At 39.0% G+C, this 12,250-nt stretch overlaps 1 protein-coding gene across 1 annotated transcript; it reads right to left on the minus strand.

Annotated features, from left to right (window-relative positions):
* Positions 1-134: 134 nt before the first annotated feature.
* On the minus strand, positions 135-7,268 carry ttc32 (tetratricopeptide repeat domain 32). Its single transcript, XM_034161800.1, has 3 exons — positions 7,116-7,268; positions 6,866-7,032; positions 135-933 (listed from the first exon to the last, which is right to left on the minus strand). The coding sequence occupies exons 1-3, from the start codon at positions 7,235-7,237 to the stop codon at positions 806-808; spliced, it is 417 nt and encodes a 138-aa protein (XP_034017691.1). The 5' UTR covers positions 7,238-7,268; the 3' UTR covers positions 135-805.
* Positions 7,269-12,250: the final 4,982 nt, after the last annotated feature.

Raw genomic sequence — 12,250 nt, forward strand, 5'->3', positions numbered from 1 at the left:
TCTTGTTTGACCCAGAATTACTATTGCAGCCACCAAATCCAACAGTAGACTTAAAAAGGAGAAAAAAAAAAAGCAGTTTAGACTACAGGCAAACTAGTTACTAGTAAAAAAAAAAAGAAGAAGAAAGAATTAACTTACATGATCTCAAACCACCGCATGATACAATCTAGAAGCAGCCAACAAGGGCTACAGGAATCCAGACAGTAGAGAAGCTTGGCACTAAAACCCCAGCAAAGCCCAAAAGAAGCCAAAACTGAAGTGCAAAAGCCAACTGCTCCCTTGGAAACTGAGAAGCTGTTTTATATACTTAATCAGCTGCACAGGTGAGCTGCATCTCTGATTGGCCACCTGCATCCACTTGCAGGGGTGAGTTTGATATATGCATCTGTGCAGCCCTTTTTTTTAAGTTTAGGGTAACTGTTTTCCAAAAACTGGAACAGTGGGAAATCAGAAATCACAATCAGTAATGTAGTAAAATGGCATTTATTACTTATTGATTGTTACAAACATAAATAAATATACACAATATTTTTTGTTGTTGTTGGATTTTAAATGCACTGCACAGGAAGTAGAATGGAAGACTGCTGCAACAAGTCTCAACTCCAACTATTTCATGCACATTATTCCTAGCTCAGTAACAAACTCATTCTTGCACGTGCATGTTTTCATTGCACCTTTACATTTCTCCTAATGATATTCATTGCTAAGCATCAGGATATCTTAATTTGACGTGATGTCACTGCAGCATATTGCGCCCGACTGTTTAATCTGTACTAAAAATGCACTCGGTGAAGATTGCAGATTTTTAGTATCCTCTGTTTAACATGTGCTGTTGGTCCAGAAGTGTCTGCTGCAGGCTTATTTTGGCATCTTCGAAATCGGGATTGAGCTGTAACGCTTGCTGGAAGTCACGCTTGGCGTCTTCGAAAAGCCCTGCAGGATAAAACAAAAGTGTGATTGTGTGAAAGCTGAACATTTAGTGTTTGATGATCACTAAGAGAAAACAGTCAGACTTTTGATTAGGACATGCGGCTCCAGTGGTGCCACCTCCATGGCACACATATTCCAAATGAACTAATGTTGATTTTCATTTATTGAGGCATCCTGGTGCTGACCTCTAATAACCTACAGGGGTCAGTGAAGAATTATACAGGGGTAAAATTTGAAAAGTTCCAATCATATTAAAAAGGATATATATTATTGGTCTGATTATAAAGATTCCAAAAAGGTATAGTTTTGACTGTGTTGAATTCTTAGTTTGCAAAGTAAATGTCAATGTCGACATACACTGGATTCTACGACATGTGACATACGTTACCCTGTAACATGACAACTGAGCATGACACATGGTGCAAACTATTCCTTTTTAAAACCCTATTAACTCAACTAATAATGTGCATCACATTTTACAAAAATTGGAGCAACTTTAAATTTTGACCCCTGTACAAACTGAAACTGACCTTTGTTAATATTCTTGCTGTTTTTACCCCATAACTCCATAACATTCAGTCATAGATAGTCCAAACTATACCTTTTTGGAATATTTATGATGAGACAAATAATCTGTTACACTTTTCAATATGATTGGAGCATTTTTACATTTTGACCCCTGTGTAATTCTTCACTGACCCCTACCTGGCCACCATATTGGATTTTCAAGCATTTTTTTTCAAACACTGATTTATAAAGAACATTCATGCCAAATCTGATGCTTGTACCACCAAGTGAACAATTTTGGCTAAATGTCACACTTATCTCTCCACGATTACACAACATAATAAAATGAACACAAGCAATCCATACAAATCTAAATATAAGAAATATTAAATACATAAGTATAAGTCATAAAACATAAAATCCCTCTTCATACAAACATAATATGAAACCAGGTATACAATATAAAGCATTCACAAATACAAATATGGTAATAAGTTCAAAATCATTATATACCAGATTCAAGAGAGTGGTCTGATTTTGTTCCACAAGATCAAAATATTTTATCAATTCAAGAGTTCCTTTTGTGGCATCATGAGCATGCATGCTTATTAATGCTGCACTGAGCCACTTTAGACTTCTTTTTGTTGTTCTAACTGTGCATTCTTGCTTTACACTTAGTGGGAATTTTCTGAATAACTGAACTGTGCAGCAACTTCACTCCAAGTCATTCCATAAATGCCCAGCAGGGTGCAGGATTTCATTCAATCAATCAATCAATTTTTTTATATAGCGCCAAATCACAACAAACAGTTGCCCCAAGGCGCTTTATATTGTAAGGCAAGGCCATACAATAATTATGTAAAACCCCAACGGTCAAAACGACCCCCTGTGAGCAAGCACTTGGCTACAGTGGGAAGGAAAAACTCCCTTTTAACAGGAAGAAACCTCCAGCAGAACCAGGCTCAGGGAGGGGCAGTCTTCTGCTGGGACTGGTTGGGGCTGAGGGAGAGAACCAGGAAAAAGACATGCTGTGGAGGGGAGCAGAGATCGATCACTAATGATTAAATGCAGAGTGGTGCATACAGAGCAAAAAGAGAAAGAAACAGTGCATCATGGGAACCCCCCAGCAGTCTACGTCTATAGCAGCATAACTAAGGGATGGTTCAGGGTCACCTGATCCAGCCCTAACTATAAGCTTTAGCAAAAAGGAAAGTTTTAAGCCTAATCTTAAAAGTAAAACCTGCTGGTTTCCTACAGTTGAAACCAGCAGGTGATTTCACTGATGAACTTCCCCTCTGCTCAAGGTGGCATTAATCAGTGACATCAGCAGTGATGGCAATTTCGAAGCCTCATGAACCAATGAGCCACTGCAACACAACTGGCTGAAAATCGACACACTGCTTCGATGCGTTTGATACAGTTTGAAGGGTGACATCTGCTGGATTGCTTTGAGAATTACCTTGGGCGAGTGCCCTGACAAATGTTTGCAGTAATTCATGAATGATGTGGTTTGTTCTTGAAAAGAAAAAGAAAAAATAATAATAATAAATGTCATATGTATTATTGTGTCTTTTTAATGTAATAAATAGTCTGTACAGATGCACACATAATGGTTATGAAAGCCTTTATTGTAGACTATATGTAGATTTGTGTTATCATTCCTCAAACTATATGTGGATAAAATGTGACGGGAAAAGTGAGAAAGACATGTGCTTCTGCAACTGGTGCTTATGTTACTGTAATTAGTAGAATAGAGGGGATAGGAGACGGTGATTGTGCAACTTTCAACAATTTTTATTCAAAAAAAGAATAATGTCAACGGTGCTGGACTTTAATCAGCTCCTCTTCTGCCTCACCACCTCTCCAGCTTTGGAGAAGACCCGCTCACAAGGCACTGATGTTGCTGCATCGACATATTTTTTGCCATTCTCTGTAAATTGGGATAGACTGCGACTCGTGTCGCCCAGTATTTGAGCCGGTCTTCTCCTCTGGAGGGAGGCATATGTTGGGTCAAACCTTTGTAGTAAAGCCCTGAAGGCTTTGCTCTCCACTATTTTGAACGGTTGTGCATCTTCCACAACATAGTCCACCAGTGCCTCATCCAAATCAGCTTGTCTGCCTTTAATGGAAATACAGTATGACATGCTGAGCTATTTTTGTTTATGAGTATGTTTTAATCTTAGATAAAGAATAAAATACAGGTTACATGGTCTGATTCCTGCTCCAGGAGCAGGAACAGAAGCAGCAGCCATTGGTGTCTCGGGATGTTTGGACCTCAGGTGTCATTGAAGACGTATTGTTACTGTACCTCAACTCTTGAGCACAAATCAAGCACTTGACCTTTTTGGGGCTTATTAGATCAAAGTGCTGCCAAGCGATTGATCGTGCTCTTTTTGGAACTGGCTCCTCCATGTCCCTTCCTCACCACTACTCACTCTCTCTCACACACACACACACACACACACACTCACCTTTCTCACACCTTTCATGTCAACAAAATCACAGCTCTTCAGTCACTCAGCTCAGTGTCTGATCTACCTATAATATATAGTTGAACCTATATCCTATGTTGATGTACTGTGTGAATAAATGTTGTATATGAATGGATGCCTATTGTGTATGGTGTGTGTTTGTCTATGTTAGATCCCATGTGTATGTACTAAATGAACTCTAAACTAGACCTAAATATAAACTAATGCTTTCCTTGGCTCCAATTCACGTGGTATTTGGCAATAACAGTGTTGCTAGCAATCTCCTCCTCTCAAAAACCCACGGTTTGAGTAGCGATTCAGATCTCATTTAAATACTTGGAGGGTCGTATTGAAACTCCCAGATTATGCGAAGCTCGACACGTGGTGTGACGTAACGAGGCCTCGCTCGCAGTGGTCACGTGATGGGGGTGTGCTCGAAACGCTGCTCACTGACACTTCTGGTTCAAAAAGCTCGATGCAGTGTCGAGCAGACTAACTCGAGCTTAACATCACTAGACATCAGACGCTGCAGGCTGGTGACATTTATAAAAGTGGGCCCTGCTGAACTTTTGTGGTTTAGGTGGTTGAATTCTTAATTAGGTCATTGTGTTGAAGTTTGTGTAGAACAAGTGTGCTTTGACATTTTAGGCTTTACTAATATTATGAGACATCCTACAATCTCAACTGGATCCAGCTGTGTAGTGTCAATTGATTAAAATTATTTATCACTTTGTAAACCTTTTAGGGAGAAGTGAGGTAACAAAGACCATTTCAGAGCTGTTGCAACAACAATGGGAACAAGACTAGGTAGGGGTATAAATATTTTTTCTATCAACCTTGAGTTGAAGTACAAATACTTCATCAAACCAGACTCCGGGAGGTTATTGCTGCTTTTGGGATTGGAGACTTTAAACTGTCCGTAGGTGTGCATGCGGGTATGAATGTGTTTGTCTATATGTAGCCCTGTGACAGACCGGTGTCCTGTCCAGGGTGTACCCCACCTCACACTCTGACTGTTGGGATAGACTCCAGCCCCCCCCCCAATGACCCTTAATTTGACTAAGTGGTTGAAGATGAGTGAGTGTGCAAACATCTGGATTGGTTAGATGGGAACTGTAAGGTGCCCAGAACAGTACTTCATGCCTTTTGTTCAATGTGTTTTATGAACTGGGTTGGTCTGGGAGTGGGAGTATTATTCAAACTTCAAAAGTCTTTATATATTTCAGATTAATCTAAAAAAATTGAAAACTTCCATGGTTACTAAACAGCTAAAATATAGCATTTAGCGCTTGGTTCCACTGCCAGAAACATGCAACATCAAAATTTAATTTTTAAAAAAGGTGAATGTTAAAGTAGCATCTTAAAGATTATTGCCCATATTTAGTTTTTCCCAACTCTGTCATAAAAAGGACAGTTATAAATTTGCATGTTGTTCAATTTCAATTTTCATTTATATAGCATCAAATCACAAAGCTGCCTCAAGGCACATCACACAACTAAGGTCTAACCTTACCAACCCCTAGAGCACGCACACAGGCAACAGTGGTAAGGAAAAACACCCTCTGATTTGAGGAAGAAACCTCAAGCAGACCAGCCTCAAAGGGGTGAATCTCTGCTTGGGCCTTGCTATCGACACAACTGACAATACAGGAAATTATACAGGAGATTTTGGGAGTTTGATGTCCACTTGTGAACTGATGGTGTCAAAAAGACTTCAAATGCCAACAGATGGTGACAGACATGACTAAACCTCAGCCACCAGAAATCTTGTTGGGAAGAACAACTAAAACCTGGGTGTGTTTCACATAGGCTTTGCTGGGTATCTCCTGGAAAGGTAGGATACACACGTCAGTTGTCAATATTGCTAGTTGGTTACACTCTTACTTTTAAAACAGTCACTAGGTAGGGTGTATTATAACTGTATTGGATGCATTTACTTTCTAATCGTAAGGGTTAACTGAACCATTTCCAATGAATGTAGAATGAACTTTGAACCTTTCCAGTGAGCTTTCTCCAAACTCTCTGCAAGCTCGTATTTGCAGTGAGATCTCTCAAAATAAATACTTCAAGTGAAATAGCATTAGTTGTACTTTGTCACCAAAATGGTTTTTAACTAGAGAACTAAGGTTTGAGCAAAATGTCAAATGTACAAGCCTCCACCTTGCATCATTCTGGTATTACTATAATGTCTTGGAGAATAGTGGCATACAAGTGCAGTCCACTGAAGAATATCTTCACATTTATTTCTACGGTGGGCAGAGTCCTTCTGGTGGGGTTGGGCCTAACTGATTTGGCACAGATTTTCTGGATCTGAAGTAATTCTACTTGAAACAGTCTGCTAGTATTTCCAGTATAAATGCGTGGGAACTCACCAAATATTCTCATTACCTCTTCCAAACAATAGAGCTAATTACCCATATTTGTGTGTTAAATATATAAGGATGTATTTCAATGGAATTTTGCCATGTAAAGAAACATTGGTTACCAATAAGCTTAATTAATGGCTTACTAAAATGGCCAGTGCCTTTTAAGAGTGGTGATGTACACCTTATTATAGGACAGTATAGGAAAGTTCATCATTGAAGTATAAAATACCTTAATTTTCAATTAGATTTTTGTGTAGATATTTAATTTCAAAATCCTTTATTCCTTGGACACAAAATGACAAACATGCAGTTGGAATGTGTGAGAAGCTGAAAAATGCTCAAATTTGGGAAGTGTGGAAAAACAAACTTGCAAAACTAGAGGCCCATAACACAAACGTGATACAATACAGATCACGTAATTACAAACAGAAACAAATATATTAAATTGGAATGTATGATGAACAAGAGCTAATACAAATGCTTTATATTTTTTTGTGGGAAGGGCAGGACAATTCTTTGAAAGTTTTTGACTTGGTTGGGCACACACTTCATACTCTTATTTTGAAGTGTCTGAACGGAAGTCCTCCTTACCCAGCCGGTAGTGAATGAGTCCTCTGTTGTAGAAAGCTACTTCAAACTTGTTGTCGGCGTTTATTGCTGCGGTGTAATCAGCCACTGCTTCATTAAAGTCCACACGCAGGTACTTTATCTGCCCACGGTTGTTGTACGCAGTAGCCAAATCCGTAGATTCACACTTCCTGTAAAGGCAATATGGCAGCTAGTTAGCATAAAGTGGCTAAGCGGCAGCTAATTGTGCTCTCGAAAAAGGACAAGCTCGTACCTCTGGTGCAGACAGGAGGCGATAAAATTTGAATACAGCTCTTCGGCTTGTTTGAAATTTTGCTTTTTCAACTCGCAGTCGGCTTGTAGAAGTATTTGAGAAAGGTTTTCCTCAGGGTTCATGTTTACGTTTAAAGCGACGACTGTGACGTCATAGTACGTACCCAATGAGTATTGAATACGTCTGGAGATGCATCAAATCACGCTTTGATGTCATTGACAGTTTGAATATTAATGAAATGAAGGTCGAATTTTTGAATTTTCTTTAATCCCTCATACAAGCACTTTTGTATGTGCATTAGTAATAATTACTTTCACCTTTTTGCACACTTTGTGGGCAGAATTATGTATATTGGCTTCAATATCATCATAGAAAAAGCATCAGTTCTTGATATACTTTGAATCTGAGTTTGTTTGCTTTATTTAAACACAATTCTTCCTCAATGAATGTAGATATAAATCTATTGTATTGGCTTGAAGTGCTATCATTTTTCTTTTTTTTTTTAAACATTAAATACATTTATTAGAAAATAATCACAAATCTGTCCTAAATGCATTTTGAGCAACATAATGAGTCCATTCTTGAAACTATGGGGGGACAGGACATGTGAATTTCAAAATAGCCATGTAATAGTCCTGAGGGGCACGGTGGTATCAAAGGTATTTACTGCCACCTTATGGTGCATATGTGACATGTAAAATTCAAAATTGAGATTTGTCCTTATTTTCCAGATGCATTTCCAAGAATAACATGCTACGTATACATGTTTTAAGAAAAGCATTTTTTCTTGGTGGTAGTCATTTCTACAAAAAGGTGAACTATACATGTACGAGTATAATCTGATTTACTACACTTGAAGAAATTAAGTAGTTGTTAAGTACTTGTAAATTAATATTGGGGTATAAATTTGACAAATTCCTTAAAGCATATCACACGGATTGTCTGCATACATCTAATACTGAATGCATTCCGTCAGCCTTGACTTGCTGTGTACCAAACGATTTTCAAAACTGTGCAGTGCTCTGCAGACTTGAATACTCAGCAGCACGGCACACACCTTCCTGCAGAGTTCATGACTCTAAACTTTTGCTAGACATCCTTCAAAATCAAACATGAGAAGGTTTCAGAGTTCAGGCATAAACTACAAAGGAGATTTCCATCGCAAGTGATTGTGGGGACACTTTGCAGCTCTTTGGCGACTGCTGGGGTCAGTCACACTTAGAATTTCCAGGATCTGATGAATTCTGAGCATATTTCTCCAATGGAATGTCTTGGCACTTGGTGTGATGTTGGAGATGAATAAAAGTCACTACACTTGCAAAGTCTCCTTTAGTGTCTTTAGGCCAATGTGAACTGAGCATTTCATGGATGGGATGAGGTCTGTGAAAGCAACAGTGGGCCTTCACAACTTCTAGACCAGATGATCTCCCACTGGAAGAAGATATGAGGTGTGATTGAGAGGTTTTGAGACTGACCCAGAAAAAGTTGTGCATGGTTCTCCATCTTTTCCATTCCGAGAAAACATTTCTCAAATGTGACTTTTTGACTTGCTGTGTGTAATTTTGAGAAATGTTGTTTTCTCAGAATTTTACTTTTCAGGAAGTGTGTCCATTGTCCAATGAACAAGAAACTGAGTCTACACTGTCCGTGTGCAAAAGTGCATCATGTAATCTGAATTCTTGCCCTTAAACCTGGATAGAAGCTGAAGGAAAGATGACACTGGTGTCTCGAACAGTCACCACTGCTCCCGTCTTACTCTTGCTTTCTTGCTGGTGCATTTTGTGCCTTCCTCTGGATTCATTCTTACAAAGAATCTTCAGGCAAGATGAAAACCAAGGGAAAAACATTCAACATGATCAATATTATAGTATATTGCAGTAACTTTCTAAAATCAGCGCAGTCTTCAGATTTGGTACCATGATCATTTGATGTGAAAGAGGATTATTGATTATTAAGAATTTTGATCCACTTACATCTGCAAAAAATGAAGACTGAGTCTTTGCCTGTTGGCTTTTTAATCCAACTGGCGCTTAATTCAAAGATATTAAAGTTAATTTTAGTATGAGTATGACCAGGGGAAGCAAAGGAAAAGGTAAAGGATACAGGATAAGTTGGAGGAGGACCTAAATCTGGCTACACAGCACAAAGACGAGGAACGAGCAGCAGACCAACATGGCGATGATGCAGCGGTGAAATGTTTGAAGACATAAGTAAGCAGATTATGAACTCAAGTCTGATTTAAAAGCAGACTTTAAAATGCTTAAGGAAAAAATGAAACGTGATGTGCAGGAGGAACTGAGTTCAAGCAGGATGTTAATCAACGGCTCGCGCCTAATTTGCAAGTTATGCAGGAGCAGAATGCAGAAGTGGAGGAGATGGAAGCGAGAATTAAGAACTTTGAAATTTGTAGTGCGGCGGTTCATACTGCCATTCAACATACCGATCTACAGAATTTAGAGGATAAATTAAATGACTTGGAATTAAGACCCAGACAAAATAATTTGCATATTTATGGTGTGCCAGGTGGCGAGGAGGGCAGCTCAGTGGCAGTTTGTGGAGAAGTTGTTCCATACAGAGCTTAAACTTCCTGAAGAAAGTTGAACTACAAATACAATGTGCCCACAGATCTCTGGCACAGAAACCAAGCCTTAATTCACCTCCAAGGTCCGTCGTGGTTAATTTTCAGCAATATAATGTAAAGGAGATGGTTATTCAGAAAGTGTGGCTAATGAAGATCACAATTGGAGGGAAACTGCTGTACTTCGACTGATTATACAACTACCATGTTGCGCCAACGCAAGGCATACTCCAATATGAATAAAGCTCTTAAAGAAAATGGCATCTGATTCCAGATGCCAGACACTGGGAAGGTGGGCCGGTGTACGACAGTGTGGGAGCTCAGAAGGCAGGGATTCACAGTGGAGGTGGTGGAGGGACCCCCCAGAAGAAGAGATCTGCTGGCGCACTTCCAGCGGAGTATGCCGTGGAGAAGAGTGGGACCGCATGCTGATTTGGACACAGCAGCACTGCTAAAGATATTCTTTGGCAGTTTCAACGCCAGATGTCTGATGGACCAGGGGGATTACTGGTTAAACAAAACAACTGCCCTATCCCTTAAAATATATTGACACTGACTGATCGGGAGTGAGGGAGATCAATGCGGGCAGCAAACTTAACATCACACTAGCAAGTGAACAAAGACTGTGGCTAACTATTTGAAAGGGGGCCCTTTCATTAAGAGAGCCCCACAGTTTACCTAAAGAACGTTCTTCAGACTTCGGAGGTCTTTTTTGTGTAATAGTACTTTTTTCCCTTTTTTTTTTTTTTTTTTTGTACTGTAGATTGTCTGTTGGTTAGTATTGCATAGTTTTTGTTAAGGTCTAGGTTTTTTTTCTCAACAGGTGGAAATATAAAGCTGGAAGATTATTTAAGTTAAGATGCAGTGGGAGATTATAAATTACTATCATTGAATGTTAATGGCTTAGGAAACCCAATAAAAGGCCAAAAGTGATGGCAAAACTGAAGAGGGAGGCAGTGCCTATTGTACATCTACAGGAAACCCATCTTTCGAAACAAGAACATGAAAAATTAAAAAGGATTGGATATAAAAACATTTTCTATAGGTCATATTTACATTCCCATAGAAGAGCAGCAAGGGCAGGTGCATTTTGCGGCAGCAGGAGCTGACATTCAAACAGGGTTAAATTTAAATTTCTCAAAGAAATAAGACGATGCGTAATTAAGGGGAAAATATGGTGACTTTGGTAGATATCTATGCACCACGAGACAGCGATAAACACTCTTAAATCATTGTTTGAGGTCATTTCATTGGAATCAGAGGGTGTCTGTATATGTGGAGGTTTTAATGTAATACTAAATCAGGATTTGGACACAACTAGTCTTGAAAATGGAAGTAATTTAACCAGACAATTAATACAGCCTGCAAAGATGAGGTTTTTTTTTTGGGGGGGGGGGGGGGGGGGGGGGTCTGGAGGTATGCTCATCCTTTGGAGAGGAATTATATACTCATTATTTGGCACCACATTCAACATATTCAAGAATACACTTTTTTTTATGCAAAAATGTTATAGGGTTAAGCAGGGTCAGACTGGGAACAAATTTTGGCCCTGGCATTTTTCCTCTGGACCAGCCCACTATTGGCCCGACAAATCCACCCCCAAACACGCACACCCACCCGTCCATACCGAACCCCCAAAGACAAATACTATACACCTAAACACTATGAAACACACCCTAAACACACACTTTCACTGTCATTTCACCTTGATCATAGTACAAAACGCGGACCCGGCGCCACGAGGGGGCATCTTGATAACATTAAAGGCAATTACAAGTTTAAATGACTATCTATCTAAAACATCATGAGGTTTATGTCACAGAAATCCTACTTTACAATCACACTGCAGTCATTGTTAAATTATTACCTTTTGCATTTATAATAAATATTTGTATTTATTTAGTGTTTGTTTTTCTGGTTGAAATAAGATATAAGTAATCTACCAGACTTCAAAAAAATATACAAGTTTCCATGTTATTTTATTTGTCTAAAAATAAATGTCTGAGGTTCCTTGTGTTAAACAAGAAATTATCTAATCTGAAATAACAGGTGGTTTTAATACAGATGAAAGGTTTCTAAAGAACCATTTATTGATTTACCTACCTGTTTTAATTACAAGTGTTCTAAACCTTTTTTAACAGTAATCAGAAATTTTGAGGTAACAACAAAAAAACATTTCCAGTGATTTTTCTTCAGAAAACTGCTCTATAAATAAGCAGTCCTGTCACACGTTAATGTTTTGTACAGATAAGTGGTTTCTGCACCAAAGTTGGCGCATCTCATCTCGACAGAACACCGGCTCTGTGGTATGCAGGAGATCACTTGACCGAGCGTCTATACGAGGTCTGTCCATAAAGTATAGGTCCTTTTAATTTTTTTCAAAAACTATATGGATTTCATTCATATGTTTTTACGTCAGACATGCTTGAACCCTCGTGTGCATGCGTGAGTTTTGCCACGCCTGTCGGTGACGTCATTCGCCTGTGAGCACTCCTTGTGGGAGGAGTCATCCAGCCCCTCGTTGGAATTCCTTTGTCTGAGAAGTTGCTGAGAGACT

This window comes from Thalassophryne amazonica, chromosome 21 (genome assembly GCF_902500255.1).
Source record: "Thalassophryne amazonica chromosome 21, fThaAma1.1, whole genome shotgun sequence".
NCBI lineage: Eukaryota > Metazoa > Chordata > Actinopteri > Batrachoidiformes > Batrachoididae > Thalassophryne > Thalassophryne amazonica.